The sequence below is a fragment of the Suillus plorans genome (genome assembly GCF_016647745.1).
Source record: "Suillus plorans strain S12 chromosome Unknown HD556scaffold_119, whole genome shotgun sequence".
In the NCBI taxonomy this organism is placed as follows: domain Eukaryota; kingdom Fungi; phylum Basidiomycota; class Agaricomycetes; order Boletales; family Suillaceae; genus Suillus; species Suillus plorans.
This window is the reverse complement of record NW_024537503.1, coordinates 27788-48715: the sequence shown is the minus strand read 5'-3', so window position 1 is coordinate 48715 and position 20928 is coordinate 27788. Positions and strand designations below refer to the sequence as shown.

The following is a 20928-nucleotide window of genomic DNA, read 5'->3' as shown; positions in this document are numbered from 1 at the left end:
ACTATATTTACTATACTTACTACTATACTTCCATCAGTACATCCTCCATCTCCGCCCCCTCTTCTCTATCATCCATCTCTACGTTAGGTTCATCATTACCCTCACCATGAGCTGCCTTTTCCATCATATCCCTCCCTTTGTCAATGAGGTCTGGGATCTCACAACACGTTTTTCTACCTAGCACTACAGTATGGGGGGATTGTGCTGCCATCTTCATAATTAGCCCTTCAAATGTTTTAATCATATTTGCCAGCACATGACTTGTTGTAAGGTGGGCGTGCAAGAAATTCTTTTGGACCATGACTTGAGTGTTTCGATAGGCCTCAACTAGAGGAGATTCGAGGAAGATTCGGTCTACAGTGCGGTTTGACCCCTTCCCACCATTCTTCACCTGTATGTCGTTTCAGTTCAGTTAGGCCCAGTAGTGTAGGTGACACACCTTAGTAAACAGGTTGTTCAGCTCAACACACCAATCGACTGCTCAGAACCTCATCGCCTTTCCATTTGGGTTGATGAGGACATGGTAACGCACAGCGTGCTTAAGGCCAGCAGGAAAAACAAAGTGCATGTTGATCAAGAAATTCGTCATATGTGTCGCATACTTATGCTTTCCTGTTGCTTTAAGGATCAGAATCCATGCAATAATCGATGTCTCTACACGCCCAATATCCCTGTGGTTCATTGAGTAAGATAGTTTCTCATAGAGAAGGAAATATTTGTTGAGTAGGAGTGCGTTTTCGTGTTGCATATCGCGTCGTTCCTGAGACTTACGGCGCATCTGGAGTAGCTTGTGAGTTGCAACATATTTCAATGCTATCTCATTTGCAATGGCCTTTAACTCGTCAAAAGTCAGTTCGGAGGCTGTGAATGCCTCAAGGCTTGCGTGACCTCAATTCATAGTCACTATGTGGGCTCGCCAACAGTCAAGCTGGCGACATATGCCAGCATGACCTATCAGTTGGTGCATTCACCGGAACCCTGGCTTCGAGCAGTATGTTCCTGTCTCCTTAGGTCGAAGTTGCATTACATCGTGCATTAAGCTTGTTTCATCCTCTTGAGCCACTAATGGCTGCAGGAAGGTTCGCCAAATGGCATCAGCACACGCCATCTTCAAGTGGAACAATCCAGGAATGAAGATAACATGTTGAAATCGATTCCACAGAGTCGCCTCTAATGACTGTCGAAGTTGTGCTGACTGCAGGCGTTCTCCTGTTCCGAGGTCACCGTGAATGAGAATAATGTGTTGCGAGATGTCAGGATTGTCGAGGATGTCTGCATCAGGATCATAGATGCCACCCTGTGTGAGTATTTCCACAACTGCACGAATGTTACCACTGACAGTTGAATTATTGACGTCCATAGCGCGTACAGCTGTGATTCACGTCTTAATTAATGATATCTCCTCAATAAATTCTGGCTCAGGGATCTCGGATCGAAACTGATGAAAGTATAGTGGTCCATATTCGCACAAGTCTGACAAGAACATTCATGCATTGAACCGATCACATCGGGAGAGTTTGGGTGCAGATTCATCCCGCAATTCAGGATGGATATGCAAAAGATCCTTCCATGATCTTTTGGGCGGTAGCATGGATAACGGTGCGTGTGGGTTCAGCATTGATTGTCTCCACAACTCCTCTGAGCATTTTAAGTCATTTATAGTGACCCCATGCTCCAATGGAAATAGCAAACCGGAGGTGAGGTGCTTTAATGTTTTGTTTGATTTCTCGGCCTGAGGAACTTGAGATTTTAGGTCTACGTCAAAGTTATCATAGGCATATGAGGCGAGGAGGGATTTTCCAATGGTACGAAGGGTATTCTGTGATTCGGCTGACATTGAACGAATAGCAGCATGGATAGAATCTGTAGATATCAAGATTCCAATGCGTGAGAGCATATCGATGACTTTCTGAGGGGTATGCATTGACTGTAAGAAGATTCCGAGTATACTTTGCAGGGTGTTCGACCTTCAGTTTGTGCTTTGCATCAATATGCTCAGTATGACAACATGTTTCTGATTTTATTTGTTCAGATTCACTGTAGCTTAGAAAATGCACGATGCTTACAATCGTGATAATCACAGTGCATCGTACAGGGGCCATTTACTTGATGTCCGAGTCATCTGACTCAGAAGTAGCACATGACGAGAGCCCATTAATAAAACCATCAAGGTCTATGTCATCTAAATTATCCCAATAGGTGTCGTCTTCATCGCGTACTTCATCCATGACAATATCAGCATCAGGATGCTTTGCCTCACACAAACTATCAGCGCCGAGGAGAAACCTGATCAAATCCCACAGCGCAGGTGCGCAAGCCTGGATTTGTATGCCCATCTCCTCGATACTAAAGTCCTCTACTTGTTGTGTTGTTGTGTGTGACGGGCCAAAGTGCCAACCTGCTTCTTCTGATGAGATTGATTTGATCTCTCAAATATATTGCTCTCTCATAACTCGGTTGGTGCGTTCCAAAGCTTCAGCTTGATGAGAAGGATGACGAATGAAAGCATTGAAGATTTCGTCACAATGAGTAAGAAGGTCCTGGACAACATGATGTCCATTATATTGTTGGCTTTGCAGAATTGATACAATGAATTCAGAGGCACTTAAGTTGCAATCTTGTAGTGCTGCGATCACTGTGTCCATATTGGAGCGGGTGTAACATTAACCGAGGTAGATAAATGAATATATAAATTCGAATAATTGTAACCCTACACTAGGTGTGAGCGAGTGTTTTCGAGTGTTCTGCACATCAGTAAACTACAATTTTCTCCACAGAATGTACAAATTTTGTGTTTTTGTAACAGCCAGCAACAGAGTTGGACAGACTCCACAGTGCCGCCATGGGCACAGCAAACAATAGCCACACATTTCCAGTCACTCACAGTTCTGCAAGACCTTGCATCCTAGTAGTACTAGTAAGCTAATTATTGCCAGTGAGCTTGAGCACTTAGTAGTTTTCAATTTGAAAATTGGACTTGTATGAATTTCATCGATTCCAAATACAAACGGAACTAAAAATAAACATGCAACATCATGATATACTAACATATGAGGTATTCACAGCATAATACTACGAGTTGAATCAAACCTAGTAAGGGGAAACATGAAGTAAATACTTAGAATCAATCAAGCTGGGCAGTGAGGCGCCGGCCTCTGCAACTTCTACCGAAATCACTGATGAATTTCCTGGTGTCAGCAGATCTCAGAATGCCACAACATCATTTCGTAGTATAAACAAACTTACCTTGCAAACTCCTGTGAGTTCAACCTGGAGTTGAACAACTTGGAGGAACAATGTGAGTCCATCCATGGTTCTTGAACACAACACTCATGCAACCTAGTCCAATGTCTGCATCATCCAGCCGCTTCTCTGCCTCTTCGGCTCGAAATCTGAGCAGACTTGCCAACATTTCATTTTCCCTTACAACACAATCTGCCAGTACTTTCTGTGCCCGATAAACTTCGCGTTTCGCTCTTACAAGGTTCATGATAAGGTTAGCTTCTGAGTTGGTTGGATCCTGTTTAGACTGTTCAAAAGTAAGATGCTTAAAACTTAAGAAAATTCAATTGACTTCACCATGGAATTGACAGCATTAAGAACCTCGTATAGATCAAAAATTCCGGGTGACAGTCCTTCGCAACGTTGTGAATTGGTTGTACCTGACGCGCTTGCTGACAATGATCGCAGAATGCTCATCATGGTAGTAGCGTGTAGGAGAGTCGATAGTATCAGAAAATGCCGATGTCGAGTCTCGACTCAATTCAATCAATCAAAGTCTTATGCTACCTGACCTCATGCCTCACTGTCCATCATGCGGAAAAGTCCTCAAGGACCATATGTCTGTTGCTCGTCATATGAGCCAGCCCCGGTCTGGCTGCAACACCTGGCTGGACAATATTATTAAGCTCAATACCATGATTCCGCCCACTGACGATCATCCCATGGACCCAATGGACAATAATGGACTACCTATGCCTTATTATGAGCCAGGACTCGGAGATGAGGACAATACATACATCTTTCATGGTCAAGAAGAGGACATCACGCTGGAAGCGCATGATGGAATTTGGGACCAGGGCAAAGATGCAAATAGTGAAGTCACAGATTATTTTCCCAATTCCCCACTCGCCTATGAGGACGGCTATATGTTCTTAGGTTTATTCAATGCTGACGAAAACAGCGTATATCGCAAAACAAATCTTTATTTTCCATTCAGTAGTCGGAGAGACTGGCAGGTTGCCGCATGGCTACTGCGTTCTGGGTTGAGCATGGGGAAGATTGACTCTTTCCTATCGCTTGACATGGTCAGTGTCCGAACTTTAAACTTGCTGCTCTCCCTTGACTGTAGGCCCTTTTAGATTAAAGATTTACCCTTGTCATTTCGCTCAGCCAAAGAACTTCGAGGTCGAGCAGAAATGCTACCCAGTGGTCCACATTGGAAGTCCCAAATCATTCCTATGTCGCATCCTACTAAGTCACCCGTAATTCTCTATTGGCGTGACCCACTAGAGTGCATCGCAAGTATCTTCAACCACCCGTTATTTCACAATTGTATGGACTTCACACCTTGCAAGGTGTACACCACTGCGGAGAGGCTGTGTCGCATCTATACTGAATGGATGATGGAAAATAACGCTTGGGACATGCAAGTGCGTAACAAATTGAATTTCAATGTTTTTGACTAATGTATTTTTGAAGTCGGCAATAACACGCGGCACAACTCTTCTCGGTACTATCCTATCATCCGACAAACGAACATTACTGCCTTGACAGGCGATCGTGTAGCTCATCCACTTCTTATTAGCTTGGCCAATATACATATGGATACATGACTAAAATCTTCATCGAGTTCTTTCGTTCTCACTGCCTTACTGCCGGTCCCGAAGTTTATTCATAAGAGGAAGCGGATGAAGGGTGTATTGGAGGGTCGCCTCATACACCAATGTCTAGACATCGTTCTCGAACCACTCAAGCAGGCTGCTCGAAAGGGCATCATGTTATCTGACCCCATTGGGCAGAGTCATTACTGTTTCACTGCACTGGCAAGTTATATTGCTGACACCCCGGAAGCCATGATGCTGGCGACTGTCGGTGGAAAGACGTCACCAGTGACCATGGCAATGTACAAGCACTTCAAGGATGACTTCCAGCATGAACCCCGCATGAAATCGACAACTCTTGCGCAGCTTGCCGTTGTCCGCTCACATGCCGATCCCATTGACCTCGAGGCTTTCTTCCATGAAGCGCAGAAGTTTCATCTGAATGGTGTTGCCAAACCGTTCTTTCGGAACTGGATACTCGCAGAGCCCTCCCATTTCTTTACACCAGAATCCCTACACCACTTGCATAAGGAATTTTTCGACCACGATGCACAATGGCTCATCTGTGCCGTTGGAGAATCCGAGATCAATTTCCGATTTTCCGTCTTACAGCCCGCCACTGGTTATTGTCACTTTCCTGGAGGCATCTCGAAGCTTAAACAGGTCATTGGTCGCTGTCAACGAGACATGCAGCGATATATCATTGCAGTGTGCGCGGACGCAGCACCTGCACGTATTATCACTGCCTTACGTGCGCTCATGCAATTCTGTTATCTCGTTCAGTCGCCACGCCTTGATGACGACAATCTCAAGCGCATCTCGGGCGCATTGCATGAGTTCCATGCAAACAAGGATGCAATTATTGATGCTGGGGCTCGCCGTGGAAAGGGCAATAGACCCATCACTCACTGACATATTCCCAAGTTAGAACTTATGCAGAGTGTTGTTCCCAGTATCCGTACATCTGGCGTCACAAGACAGTGGTCCGCGGATGTCACTGAACATGCCCATATCACCGAAATCAAAGACCCGGCGAGGTCTAGCAATAATAACAACTACAATCCTCAGATATGTCGACACCTGGACCGTGCAGACAAGTGTCGTCGGTTTGAGTCGCTATGAGCCTTTTAGATCATGAACAGTGTGCTGAGGAGCCGGAGGATGTAGACCCTGACGTTGATGATGATGTTGACACACATGACATTTCCCCTGAACCACAGCAGCCTGGACATATACATCCAATCACGAACTATTTCGCTATCGCCAGAGCTCTCCGGTGCAGAGACGATGGTTCAGTTCCTGTTCCATTGCGCTCATTTAGCGTTGGATGCACAGCCTTTAATCTTGGGTATGATCCGTCCATCAGGAGTATCACCATCGATGAAGTCGCTGTAAAATTTGGCTTACCTGATCTGCAACCGGCCATTGCTGACTTCCTTCAGCATGAGGCTACTCATGGACATCAGCACATTCATGCCATAGGTGGCCCAAGGAGAGCTGGACCTACGGCTGACCTTCCTTTCGACAAAATTCAAGTCTGGTTCAAGATTCGCTTGCAAGAGACAGACTTCCACAACACTCATACCATCAAACCCGCTCAGACACTCAATTGTGCTCCACCCAGTGGTCCCTGGACCCTGGGTCGTTATGACACAGTTATCGTGGAGACAACTGTGGGCTATTCATGGCCCAGTAGTCGTCTCTCAGGTGAGTTTTCTGTCTTGTGTAACGACACTCATTCTAACATCAACCACTTACCCTGCAGGTCACACCGTCACTCAGATCAGGCTTATCATGCGGCCTATTGGTAAGAGTGGCACGCAATGGTCATGGCAAGATCGATTTCTCACCTATGTTCAATGCTTTGACTTATCAAATGATTGCGATGCAAATACACAACTGCACCTGCTCAAGCGGGCAAAACGTTCGAATGGAGATCGGATGGGGGACATTATACCCCTCTCTCAACTGAGGGCACCCATTAATCTGGTCCCTTGTTTTGGAGTCGCTGTGGATAAGCGCCTCACCGCACATAATAGTATGGAACATGCCGCGGAGTTTTGGTTGAACGAGTTTTGGGAAAAAAGCACCTTCTTTGCCCTATCAGCATAGTATTTGGTTTGAGAAAAGATCAGTTTTTGGTTATGGTAGTGCATAGTACCTGTTTCACGCTGTTCTGAGTGTACATAGCAACCATTGTTCGTCCTGCACACTATGCCATCCGCTTGTCATTTTCGAACAATTGACCTTGGGAAGAAGCTGTCATCCTTTGTGACGGCTCCCCCAATACATGACACTCAAACGATGGACAAACTCACAAATTCTGAACTCAATCGTTTGATACTCGAGGAACATCAACCTGCTAACAAAGACAAACTTGGCCACCTTTTGACTCATATCTTCCAATCCTTTACCACTGAGATTCCTGCAGCGGAAGAGCTTGCAATTCCTTTGAGCAGTGTTCCTCGAAGTGCGAGGCTCAATGGTCTTCGTACTTTCAGTGTCGAACCAGATGGGGTTCCCATGATCAACCTGTACGATACTGAAAAACATCGGTGGAATTGGGTGCTTCCATCATCATATGAATGCAACCGTTCACCTACAAAAAACAGGGAGCAGAAAGGAGTCGAAAGTGACAAGGGAGAGTGGATCTTGGTCAATGAAGCTCCTACAAATGTGGAGAAGTTAGCCCACCGAACCATCAATACCCCAACCACCGAAGACGTGAACATCACCGAAAACAGCCTCTCAGAGTCCGTATCGTCTGGTGGGGCAGGGTCATTTGATGACCAGATGCCATCCAGCAATAGCAAGGGTTCATCGGACTCATCCAATGATGGGAATGAAGCGATGGCCGGTGAGGAGGACTTCAATCAATCTTCGACAGAACATATCTTCGGATTATTCTTTAATGTCGTCTCTGTTGCCCTCCTTGCAAAACAGCCTGAACTTGCTCAAAAACACCATTTGTCACACAACTGGAGCGCAGCAAACTCATCACACCCAGTATGTGGTGAAGATATCAAACGCAAACCAGATCTGGCCTTATTGGACGATGTCGAGGCCCGATGGGACACCATCAAGGCGGTATGTGAGCTGACTGCCAGCCCGTACACACCTTCGGGTACCCTTGCGAAGACTCTCGACACTAAAGCATACCTACTTCTGAAACATCAGCCCTGGAGAAGATTTGCTCTGATGATCTCACTGTGCGCCGGCTATCGCGAACTTCGCATCCACTTGTACAACCACTCAGGTGGTGTCGTAAGCACTTGCACTCATATCGACCAACAACCTAACAAGTACTTACAAATATTCTCGAGTGTGGTCTTCGGTGAACTTGAGTGTGTTGGGTACGACCCTTCAATCAACATCTTTAGGCACACACTTGATCAAACAATCAAATCGCACTCGAATTGGCTCCCCATCCACGTCCTGAAGGACTTAAAAGATCCGGAAGTCAAGGCTGCCAGTGAGGGAAAGGGTGAGGGCGAGGGCGAGAGTGAGGTTGAGAGTGAGAGTGAGAGTGAGAGTGAGAGTGAGAGTGAGAGTGAGAGTGAGAGTGAGAGTGAGAGTGAGAGTGAGAGTGAGAGTGAGAGTGAGAGTGAGAGTGAGAGTGAGAGTGAGAGTGAGAGTGAGAGTGAGAGTGAGAGTGAGAGTGAGAGTGAGAGTGAGAGTGAGAGTGAGAGTGAGAGTGAGAGTGAGAGTGAGAGTGAGAGTGAGAGTGAGAGTGAGAGTGAGAGTGAGAGTGAGAGTGAGAGTGAGAGTGAGAGTGAGAGTGAGAGTGAGAGTGAGAGTGAGAGCAAGGGCAAGGGTGAGGGCGAGGGCAAGAACGAGGGCGAGGGTCAGGATAGTGAGACCACATCCTCTCAGGACACTGTAAGGATTCCTATCCTCTACGCGCCGACCATACTTCACAAATGGAGACACTCAAATGGATCATATGTTCGAGGTCGTCCACATGATTCATTTTGATGCGAAGAGTGCAACTCTTCGCATCCGAATTGTGTGGATACATTCCTTTCATTTCTCTTACTCTTTCGTTATCTTACCTTGTGCTCAGACTTCACGATTCCCGTTTCTTCACCGATATCTTTCAACTCGCCATATGCTCCCTGTTCTTGTTTCGGCCTAGTCAACTACTCGAAAACGTATATATATTGCTCATGTATACTCATACCTACAGCGAATTCTATCCTAAGATCCCCGCTCCAAGTACTTCAGAAGCCTCCTATAACGTGTCCGTCTCAAGCATCTCATTTCTCGTTCCTCTCGTCTCTTGTCTAAACTAACTCCGTTCACAATTCCCTATCGAACTTGACGTTAGCCTTACATATTTTGGAGCCCACCACGAGGGAATTGTTTTGAACAAATCCCGACGCACCGAGTATTGATTCGTGGGTCTATACTGACCTACTAGTCAAACTCTCTTTTCTAGTACCCGGTCTTTTGACCACCTCCTTTCGCCATTACGAAATATTACCATCCCAACGCGCAGCTAAGCCTCGAACAAAAGCCATCTGCGCTGGCATCGTCTAGCAGTGTCACTCCCCAAATGAAGGGCAAGGGCAGAAGCCGTTGTAGGACACGAGCTGGCGCTGGGCTCGTATCGAGCTATTTTACAGTACACGTCAAATACCCGTCACATGCTAATCACTTCCCGATGTTATCCGACGCTAACCCGCCAACCCGACGTTTAGGCCGCATCGAACCCGATGTTTTCCCGCGCACTTGTCCTATCCGTGTCCCGTCCTGTCTTGCTAGCCCCACTAGGTGTGTAGTTCATTATTTCGCACATTACTCACGTCGTAGCCAGCGCTATTACATGTTTTCCCATAGTCCGCAGCGCCTCATGTTTATTTACATGTACTTCGGATCCGAAATACTCCGCCGCTACTTTCGCCTACGGGTTCCGCATTTCTACGTACTTACATATATATTGGACTGACCTCGAGCATTATTCATTATCCAAGTAGAGGGGAGCAGTTCCCCGACGCTTAGTGGTCAAACCCGATATTTCGTAGTTCTTAGTTGATATTGCGAATATCATCGCTCTTTCATTATCCATATCAGTCATTGTTATTATCGCGCACACCGCTCGCTCTTCCGACGCTCGCTATAGTGTTACTATTAATTTCCAACATCCCGAACCCGAACCCGATATCCCGAAACCCCGAAAACATCGGACCCGACGCTTTTGCGTCGGACATCGTAATTATACCTTTGGACATTGTTTCCCGCGCTCGGACTATTGACCCCACATCACTCACTTACCCCCAAGACTATTCCCAGACCGCAGACCCCTGGGTCGAACGCACTTGTCAGGCAAGTATAGCAGACTAGGCAGTGCAAAGACCACAACACAAATATATCAGTTTGGAGCAATCTTTGTTTTGTTCCTCTCAGTATTGTTGTTTCTACACCGTGCTCACACTATTGATGTTCCTCGTACACCACCCTTAGCAGAATTCGCTGATCCACCCTTCCTTCGCACCCCAAGTCATCACTACCGCGCCCAGGTCAGCCTAGAGACATCGGAAGACCCATCAGAATCCTCTCTCTCGGACAACGATACTATAAATCGCACACACCGCTCAAACTCGCCCCCTTTTCCGTCACTCCCTCCTCAAAACATATTCACTCTCAGACCGGCCAGATTTAATCCAGAAACTCCTATCTTTCCTTCAATACTCCCTGAATCTACCAAGCCAGCCCCTTCAGCACTGACATTACCTCCGATACCCCAGCCAGAATTCCTTAAACCACCTTCACTTCCGCCCAAACAGTCCAAGCAGTCCGCAAGCTCCTCTAGCATCCCATCAGTTCAAATTGTCGCTCCCAATTCCTCAATCCAAATGCCTGCTATTGCTACTGCGCCAGCACAGCCTCTGTATGCACCACCATCACACAACACTCAAACACCTACCTTTTCGACTATCCCCGTCATGTCCAACACAAATAAGGGAATAGGAGCCATGCCCGGCCCCGGATCCAACAAAGCTCTGTTTTTCAATGGAGAAACGTTGGAGCTTCTAGAATTTTTCTAGTTTTTCGAGGACCTGGCAGCCACATACGCACTCACAGACGCAGACAAGTGCAAAGCTATCGTCCAATACGTCGACTTGCAAACAAAGCGCTTCTGGCTAACCCTCACCAGATACGAGAGCAAGGACTTCACGCTATTCAAAGCCAGCATCCTAGCGCAGTATTCAGGAGCAGCCAAGGGACAACAATATCGTACTCTGTTCGTGATCTTGAACGAATTGTCGTTGTGAACGTCGAGAACGATATTACGACGGAAACTGAGCTAATACAGTACTATAAACAGTTTCGTCCGGTTGCTCTCTGGCTTGTGGCTAACAGCAAGATTTCAGCGCAGGAAAGGGACACTTACTTCTGGCAAGGACTTCCTACCTCCACTTGTCGTGCCATAGACCGACGTCTGGAACTCCAAGACCCTAACTATTCCAGAACAGAGCCCACGGACTTTGAGAAAGTCCATCAAGCCGGACGTTTTGTGTTTTTAGACGATCCCTTCGACACTGATCTCAATGAGCCTATCGCAGCCAGGATCCAAACCATTCGCGAATCCAGAAGCCTACCTCACAAAGGTCGAGCGAAAGTTCCCATACTGATAGAGGACTCTGATGACGAAGAAGAAAAACGAGACGTGAGGCAAGAGGTTCAGACCAAACGAGTAGCGTTCATGACGCCCCCACCTGCCAAGTCCACCATAGATGAAGTCGAGGAGCTCGCACGCAAGATGCACGGCCTTGATATCGGTGATATAGCTTACTCAGGATGTTATTCAAGACTTGCATACATCGCTCCAACAGTAGCCCAAGTCTGGCCTCCTCCTAAGGCGCTGCACCTCATCAGTACAGCAACTGCTCAGCCCCCGCTATCGTATCTTCCCCTTCCTCCTCTCCCAGTCTCAGCTCCCTTCCCCTCGAACTCGACATGTTTCTTTTGTGGAGGGTCTCATGTAATGCGTGTTTGTTCCACAGCTGGTGAATATTTACGAGCCGGAAGAATCATTCGAAATGGTCAATATTTTGCTTATCCTGATCAGTCACGCATACGACGTACCGGAAACGAAACGTTCAAGCAAGTAATAGATTCCAGATATGCTATGACGACTCTTCCAACACCAGCCACCGGCTCTAATGCGATCCCTGTGGACACCTCCCCTCGTGAAACTACGCCTCAGTCCTCCAAAACCTCTGAAATTCCCTCATCTGCTTTTATATCCGAGTCGTATTTCTTACAGTGCGACCTAGTAGTGGAGAACCACGCTATCATAGCCATGGTTGAGGAGGAGAGCAAGGAAACCCCAACAGACGTCAATGCCATCACACGATCAAAAGCTAAAGGAAGTCCTGTCACCTCCGACTCAAAGGAAGACCCGTCCCCACCACCTCTTATCGAAGTCACCCCCAAACCACCCAATATAGTGGCAAAGAAGCCTCCATCCTTCTCCTACGAGTTGAAGGCAGCTGCGCCGGACGCCATTCACCGCATCTACAAGTCCATCCTAGATATAATGGTACCCCATGTGATGGTGTCTGACCTCCTTGCCATTAGTCCTGAGCTACGAAAGGAAGCAGTGGAACATTGTTGTACGCACCGTGTTCCTGCGCCTACAACGGCTGTCTCAACGAATGCCCTCGCCTCTACCATTCCTCCCCTTCAGATTGAACATGCTACACCTCTTCGAGAGCTCCGCGTCTTACTTAATGGCGTCCATTCAGAACTAGCGCTGCTCGACGAAGGCTCGGAAATTGTCGTTATACGGGAAGACATCTGGAGAAAGACTAATGCACCTAGGAACCAGCAAATTCGCATGAAGATGCAAACTGCGAATGGAGGAGCCCAGGAGATGGGAGGATGTGTTGAGATGTTAGAAATAGAGGTCGGAGGGATCAAAAGTTGGGCACACGCTTACGTCGTGCCAGATGCACCCTACCGCTTGCTCTTAGGACGACCCTGGCAGAAGCTTGTTTGCCTTTCTAAGGTTGAGGACACAGACAAGGTACAGATTACGATTCAAGATCCCATGAACAGTTCCAACACTCGTACTATCAAAACTCTCCCCCGTCCTTGGCCGCACCCATCCCTTGCTCTCACCACCGCAGTCCTATCAATTCCAATCCGTCAGACAGCCCTATCTACGTCGACAAGCTCAACGGACATTTATCACGCTATTCTGCAATCAAGCCTTCCAGTTTCTCAAACACCCATTCCCATATCCCGTCTCACTTTCTCCTCCTTTGCCGAGTTCCTCCTTCAGGCGCACTTCGAAATCAACCCAGTTAGCCGCACCTTCGCCTATAAGAAAGTCGCCAACAAAGTCAGACCTGTAGCCACGACCATGCCGTCCCATGCTCGAATCGTACGACGCTTCCCAGAGGATCCACTTCTCTCCCTCCCTCCTCTATCACCAAACCCCCCTGAATTCCATCCCGGCTCCCGTTTATCCCAAGAACGAATGGACGAACTCGGCATATTCAAGAATCAGTTTCTATGGCCAGAAGAGCAAAAGTTAGCCGCACTCATGCTTAAAAACAATGAACTTGCCTTGGCCTGGGACGAGTCTGAGAAGGGACACTTTCGAGACGACTATTTCCCTCCTGTTATCATTCCCACCATCGAGCACGTACCTTGGGTACACCGTCAGCCCCCCATTCCACCTGGTATCAAAGAGGAAGTCATCAAGCTCATCAAATTGAAGATCGCGTCCAGCGTTTACAAACCTTCCAACTCGTCATATCAATCCTGCTGGTTTTACTTAGCAAGCAGTTCCATCCATACTTCAAAAAACTCCTTCCTGTCGCGTTGGAGTGGTACCATCTGATGAGAGAACCAATGAAGGTAACCTTTGACGATGTAATCGAGATGCTAGAGAGACATATCACAAACCTTTCGATGAATGAGCCATCGCCTGAGCTCCTTGTCTCACGGTGGTTACTCAAAGGCCTCAAGGCAGAACACTCAGTAAGCAGTGGCGAAGAGGGGGAATCACAATCACTCGTAGACGAGACGAGCCATAATAACAAATGAGTCATAGATTACCGATGGACCCTAGAAATTGCACCCAAGTCGAAAAGAAGTAAGACTGGATAGGTGTTTAGCGAAATGTACTTACATAAACTTGACTCTACTGCAAACACTTATGTAATCTCTCTTGCTTTGATTTGATATACATTCTGTTCGAGTCATGTTGTGACATCATGAATATTTCCAAATGGTACATCTTCACTCACGACTTCAACATTTTCTAGTGACTAATACTAACTACGTTATGCCTACACACAGTCGACTTGGTCATCTTCAAAGCACGCTTTCAGCTTCGTAAAATTTTCACCTTTACACACGGGCTGCGGTTGACTCATATTTCCAGATATTATTTGCGATGATCATTCTCATTCCGGCTACCAGACTACAAAAAGCATTTGGGTAAGTGTCTGATTTAATTGGTACTACTCATTATTACTCCCAGCTACAGCCCCAGTCATGCCTGCCCGCAGTAGCCCTAAGAAGAAGAGAATGAAGCGTAAAGCTATGGACTCTGATGGGCAAGAGATTTCAACCAAGAAATCACGGGCTGGGGCCGTGCCACTCTCCATGTCGCAGCAGACTCCAGATGTGGATAGCTCCTTACTCCCTCGGCATTCTGGACGTCCAGGCACAGGAACAGGAGGCAGGGCCAATCAACTTGAGAGAATCGGTGCCCTTTTGGGTGCCCCAGCACGGACCAGCAAACCCAAGGGCTCTACCTCCCTCGATTCGAATGTTCCGGTTAACCCACTTGCTCCAGAACCAGTTCGTAAGGGTCGTGGAAGTCGGGCAAAGGTAAGTCTATTATTTTACCCGTAGTTACAGATGTCGACGCTGAATATATTTAGAAACCTCCTCCACCATATAGTGCCTCTGAGCTGGCGGATCCCCCTGCTGCAACTTCCACTAAAGCTCAGGGGAAGAAAGCCAAGGCGACGAAGACTGCTGTTATCCCTCCCTCGAGCATGGAGGCGTCAGACGTCCAACCCAGTTTTCATCAACATGAAGCTGGCGCAAGGTTTGGTTTTTCTCAACACATTGTTCCCCGGGGCACAGAACCTGACTTGCAAGCGCTCAACAACCCATACGTGGCTGCAGCAAGGGAGAAGGTTGCCGCAACGTGTCTTCCTGCTCCTATTGGTGCCTCTGCAGCGATCAGACGTCTTCCTGCTACCACTACTAGATCTACAAAGAAAGATTTTGTGCCACCGATACCTTTAAGATCTACGTCAGCTGCACATCAATCTGATCACATGTTCTATCAAAATTTGGACCCTACCCTTCGATCAGCAGATGATGGAAGTGGTCAGAAAGATTCAGGATCAGACACGTCTAGTGAGGGTAGTGATACAAGTACTACTGATGACGAAGAAGATCAGGAAGTTGGTTGGGGAGCATCAAAGGGATACCTTACCGCACACCCTGGTGAGTCACTGGTTTGGTCGTCATCATGTGTGCTAAATGAGGTATAGGTTTCTCAAAGGAAGTATTACCATCTCAACCCCGGGTCACCACTGCTCTGCCATCAGACTTCGAGTTCCAATATTCCTGTGATGAAGACGATATTATAGCATTGGCTGTGGAGGATAGTGCCTCCAGCAATGATGACATCCAGGTATGTTTCACTTGTTTCCCTGGAGTGCGCTAATTTTTCTGTCTTTTTTTTGCAGCCGGCGGCCATTGAACCCAAGCCAGATGATGTTTTCCTCCGTCACCAAAAGAAAAACGGACGTCCCCGTGTTCCTAATCCCGAATTTCTTGATCTCCTCCAATCTTCCAACACAACATCAATCAAAGTGGAGGAATCAGAAACCAAAGCTACTATGGCCAAAGCACCAAGATCCAAGGAACCGTCTGAGCCCAAGCCCACTCAACTTGGCTGGTACCCGCCACGCTGGAAGGCCTTCCTTGAGGATGCCAAAGGGGATTGCCGTACCCAGCACGCAATCGAGAACACATTCCCGACTTTGGCTGATGATCTACCCATTTCCGTCACTGAAGCTCTCACATCATCTCTTGTAGAATGGCTTGAAGGCAGTAAGCAGGTCGAACCAGGTATGTCCTTTTCTTTCCCAAGACATTTTACTGATGACATATACTAGGTCTGTGGCCTGATTACAAGCCTGACATGGCGAAACTGGTATGTACGTCAGTTCTCGCATGTCCAGATTCTAATATTTTGTTATCCTAGCTGTACGAAGATTTGTCAACCTGGTGCTCCAATTTAAAGAAAACAGCAGTTGCCATAGCACCCACTATGTACAACCTCATCCCCCCACCCGAAGTCCCTATGCAAGATCGTGTGACATGGGTACAGAATACTGCTAAGGAGCTTTTGCATGATTCACTTTTTCTTCGCAATGGTGTGGACGAACTGGGGAAAACTAATAATGCTGCTCACCCTGCACTCCGGGAGGCCGCCATCAGTTTCTTATATACTGGATCTTATCGTGTTGCTCGCAGGAGGCCGGATATTTTCAAGAAGGAGATACCATTGAACAGCCTAGCTTTGATTTGCACTGCGGTATCTTTTATTCATCTATATTATACGCTATCAACAACTGATCGAAGCTGATTTTTGTAGTACCATTGTGTCCTGGACGGCTTTATCAAGAATGGCAATGGAAAATTGTTCCCAAAATTTTCCGCTAAAGAATACAGCACCATCTACCAGTCAATGATTGCTCTACTTGAGGATGTCAAGAATGACCCATACCACGGACCTAAATTGATGCGGCAACTTTGCGAGTGGGCCGCAGAAGGATGGTGAGTCTTCATTTAACCAAGTCTCGGACGCTCATTGAACTCATGCAGGGCGGAGTCTTGCAAGCTCGACGGGAGGGACACGACAAAGCATAATCATTTGCAAGTCATTCTGGATTAGGTTTCGGGTGTTTTGCTTTCATGTGTTCCTGTCATCGCTTATACTACCACTTACTACTACATGTTTCTGTTTATCTGCGAAATGAATATATTTTGGTGATTCTGCTTATTTTTAGGTTTTATATTTGCAGTGATTTGCCTATTTTTAAATGCGAGAACAGCGGTGCGAGAATACCTGCTACTGGACAGTAGTATACAATAAGATTTGTGGTGAATTGTGTACAGAAATGAAGTTCTTGGGGTGTCTGTGAATGTCTGTACAAGGATTGACAGGGAACAGTGTTACTGTAGTAAGCTGTCCAGAAGGGACCAAGCTGTCTGCCTCTCACGCTGTACAGTTCTGTACAGAACTGTACAGAACCCAGTAGTTTACTGATGCAGTCACTGTCACTGTGGCTGACCTCTGTTTACAAATGTTATCTTCCAGCCCCCGATGAGAGTGTGAGGGGAATAAGGTTATGCTGGGTTTGAATTTTTCTTATGGCACGTGATGTCTCAAGTTCAAGTCTCAGTTCTCAGATATATCACCCCTCAACACTCGAACCGTGGGGCTGGGAAGGAGCCTGGTAGTACACTGTATATGGTGAGAAAACCATGTTAACGACATTTCGAACAGGTTTGTCACACGTTACTACTTTTGGATGTGTGGGATAGCTTTTCGGTGAGTGACTGTGTATCATATGCTATGTTAACATCCCGCCTTTGTTGTATGCCACTATCGACAATCTAAGATTTTACGAGCACCCTCTTGACAAAACAAAACCAGTAAACTCCCGAGGCTTTCGCACAACTCAATTTTATTTCGCAAGGAGTCCGAATCTAAGCATCGAGCAGTCATTAATAGCCTATCCTCCTGCATGACTTTGATGTGATCTTTATCCTGCAGTACTGAGTGCATGTATGCAGGAGCTTTTAGTAACCTCCGACTGTTGCACCCGACTCAGAGCGGATCATTATTTTCCCCGAAAGACATATTCGAATTTCCATGTCTCACGCTGACTCGAAGTTCGTCATACAAATAGTGTTCTTCTTTGTTGACGAAATATTTATTGTCACAGTTGTATGTATCAATGTTCGGTACTGCTGCTCGATGCATTATGATGTTTGAGAGGCATGTCATAAGCACTTTGCATGATGTAAACGAAGAATGTTGTGTTGTCAACCGCTGTACGATTATCCAAAGCAACGCGACTGACATGTGGCAGATTTCAAACGCCTCTCACACGACTCTGTCAGACGCTAAGCACTTGATCAACATCTCTGAGACATAGTAAGACTGGTGATGAGTCTGTGCTAATACTGTATTTCCTGATCATGGGTTGCTACTGTACAATATCATATATCGTCGAGGGGTGATATTGTGCTAAGAAAATACAACACATTTGGACTATCAGGATGTGTTTGAATACTCTCTGTAACCGTCGGGATCCTACTTTTTATCTGTAGCACCTTCCCTGTCCCATGATCAACCTTGCTATCATCGTCATTTTCACCCTTCTTCAAATCTTTCGCGCACTCGTCCTCTAATTCTGAACCTGTATCTTTATCAGCTTCGTCATCCAAGAAAAAAACGGATCAGTCCTTGCGAGCTGGCATCATTGGACTTGCTTTACAAGGTAATGTCTCATTCCATGCAAGATTGCCAACAGACCTTGCTCCTTCATCAGTGAATTGATGATTCCTTGATATTGTAACCATGAGAACTATAGAAGGATACAATTCTGCTCCTGCTAAATAATGTCATATATACTGCGAGAAAATTGACTTGTAGATACATGGCCATTGATATCCATAAATGCAGAGTAACATGAGCAATCCACGATGATGTCATCAGATTGCGCCATTGCAGTAGATGGGGGGCGATAGTTTGCTTGTGCTAATTATTTCGAGCATTGTCATTTTGCCTTATTTAGATGTTGAATTACGACTCTGTTCAAGACATTATTGTGATAAGTAGCTTTGGCACTGCTCATCCAACTTATATTCCTATTAAAGTCCATCACAAAGTCATGACATGGCACCATCGCAACACATGAGGTATGGTAGCACATTCCTCTCAACGTCATTTACTGTTTTCTTTTTTCTTCTAAATTAAGATGTTATCCAATGCCATCCATGACCTTCTCGCGGGAAGTCGCTTTGGCGCTGCCCCACTGGTGTACAATGCTATTAAAATTCACCGCAAAGTCGTGAAACGGCACCATCGCAACACACAAGGTATGGTAGCGCATTCTTCTCAATGTTGCTAACTGTTCTCGTTCTTCCTCGCTTTTTTCTCCTTATAAGGACGGAGCGATTTCCAATATGATGTCGACGCCATGTGCGCGCTCCACTCGAGCCCCTTTGAGGCTCCACTGAGCACCACCATCGAGCGCTCCAGATATTCTGACATGTTAGATGAGTCTGTGTCCCTCTACTCTCCCTTTGATCATTTGATTTAATCTTTGCTAATGTGTGTCACAGTTGTTCAAGAGCTTCACTTGCACTTACTCATGTCTCCGGCATCAACGACGCTGTTGACTTCCTTTCAAACAGCTTAGTGCGAAATGTGCGAGCGTGAGTCTTTGACTCATCCGTTAAACGTGGTCGCGTACTAAACAGGAAACAGCGATTTACGGTCCAGCTTGAGCATGCTGGAAGCTCCTGTGAGGAATCTGAACCTTGACAAATCTGCGATGAAGAGTGCTGATGAGCAGACCGGACTTTTGAGAGTGTGATGTCCGCTGAGCACGGCTCGTGGGGCGTTTTCTGGAGTCTGCCATGAACTCAAGCCGGGCGAGATAGATTGTGATGCCCGATTATGATTCGAGCACAAAGTATACTAGTAGGTGACCGTGACGGACTCGGATCCAGAGATACTGTCATATCCCATATATTCACGCTTCTCTTCCGGACTTCGGACCCTTAGATCCGGTCCGGTCCGATGCATAGATCCGTGTCCGGTCCGATATCCGATAAGCTTCTTAATTCATTTCCTGTTCATATAACGTTAAACACAGCCTATTCAGTATTTCCTCTTCCCGGTGTCTCGGTTATACTTATTACTGGTATGATTACTGATCCGTTATCCTATGCTTCATTTCCGACTCGCGTTTGATAAGCTTTGCATATGCTTCGTACATAGCCTCGGACCTTTGCTTATTGATCCTTCCGTTATCCTCTTAGTATATAAACCCGTGTATATTTCCTGTAGTACCTCAGTTCGAATATCATCTTAGTTTGTCCTCTTTCTGTCCTCCGGACTTGAGTCTAATCAACTCTTGTCGATCTCTGAGACTTCGGATTGATTCCAATAGTCTACGTCTCCGCCTCTATCTTCGGATAGTCTATACTCTGTTTGTTTCTAGTCCGGATCTGTCCGGATTAGTCTTATACGTGTTTCCGATATCCGGAAGTCATCCGGATATAACTACGAGACCCGTCCGGACCTTCGGACGCGTTATCGTTAGTCTCTGAAATAAGGGACAGTACTTGGGAAAGGGGCACAGCATACGAGCTGAGGCCGAAGTCCTTCGGATCCGATCCTACAAGAGTACGACCTTAACAGATACAGTCTTCCTCCAGTGCATATTTAGATTCATCGACAGTCCCGCATGAATCCATCTAGCCACAGCAAAATACCCGCTAGCTGATCGACGACAAACAATGGCGTGAAGGTGTTGAAGGTCACGGCCGGAGAACTCTGGAGCCATCATGGTGTATTCGGATGAGTAGTACTACTGTAGCACCTTGTAATGTGTCACGCTGTCACACATAATCGATTAGGATACCAACAGATACCAACTGCTCAATATTCAAAGATTCAGTGACCGCAGTCAAAAACTTCAACTTTCACGATGCAGAACTATTGAAACGAACTCAGAAACTGGGTGAATAGGAATGAAAATAGAGAAAGAGACGGGGATGTTAACCAGGTACATTGTCGATTGAACCCTTGATCAGTTGATCAGCGCTGATCTGTCTTGTCGTGGCGCGCACAAATGGATCACAATAATCAGCGTGTAAATCGTTTGCTGAGCTGTTGCGAAGTATCGTTTACCATTCCAGATGAACCATTGGTGAGTGAAAAATTATACATACAAAAAGTGAATTAATTTAATGCTTTCTAGGACATTCTTTACACGACGTGGGCGATGGCACATGCGCGCATGCGCCAACAGCTCTA

The 20928-nt window shown here is 46.4% G+C and overlaps 5 protein-coding genes across 5 annotated transcripts; 3 read left to right on the top strand and 2 right to left on the bottom strand.

The window, feature by feature from the left end:
* Window positions 1-22: 22 nt before the first annotated feature.
* HD556DRAFT_1314538 (uncharacterized protein) lies at window positions 23-1360 on the bottom strand (the record flags this gene model as incomplete). The annotated part of the gene is made up of 4 exons (XM_041300945.1): window positions 23-391; window positions 533-654; window positions 772-878; window positions 972-1360. 4 exons carry the CDS (start codon window positions 1358-1360, stop codon window positions 23-25), a joined length of 987 nt encoding a protein of 328 aa, XP_041152575.1.
* A 126-nt stretch (window positions 1361-1486) lies between these two features.
* On the bottom strand, window positions 1487-1963 carry HD556DRAFT_1250457 (uncharacterized protein; the record flags this gene model as incomplete). Its single annotated transcript, XM_041298931.1, has 1 exon — window positions 1487-1963. A coding segment is annotated over one exon (477 nt), but the record flags the coding sequence as incomplete, so codon positions are not given.
* A 1834-nt stretch (window positions 1964-3797) lies between these two features.
* HD556DRAFT_1451054 (uncharacterized protein) lies at window positions 3798-5735 on the top strand (the record flags this gene model as incomplete). The annotated part of the gene is made up of 3 exons (XM_041307869.1): window positions 3798-4307; window positions 4362-4652; window positions 4890-5735. The coding sequence occupies 3 exons, from the start codon at window positions 3798-3800 to the stop codon at window positions 5733-5735; spliced, it is 1647 nt and encodes a 548-aa protein (XP_041152573.1).
* Window positions 5736-5941: 206 nt separating this feature from the next.
* On the top strand, window positions 5942-6935 carry HD556DRAFT_1451053 (uncharacterized protein; the record flags this gene model as incomplete). Its single annotated transcript, XM_041307868.1, has 2 exons — window positions 5942-6530; window positions 6589-6935. The coding sequence occupies 2 exons, from the start codon at window positions 5942-5944 to the stop codon at window positions 6933-6935; spliced, it is 936 nt and encodes a 311-aa protein (XP_041152572.1).
* Window positions 6936-14336: 7401 nt separating this feature from the next.
* HD556DRAFT_1314535 (uncharacterized protein) lies at window positions 14337-16764 on the top strand (the record flags this gene model as incomplete). Its single annotated transcript, XM_041300944.1, has 8 exons — window positions 14337-14675; window positions 14729-15305; window positions 15353-15495; window positions 15551-15935; window positions 15983-16020; window positions 16072-16404; window positions 16465-16646; window positions 16695-16764. 8 exons carry the CDS (start codon window positions 14337-14339, stop codon window positions 16762-16764), a joined length of 2067 nt encoding a protein of 688 aa, XP_041152571.1.
* Between the last annotated feature and the right edge of the window lie 4164 nt (window positions 16765-20928).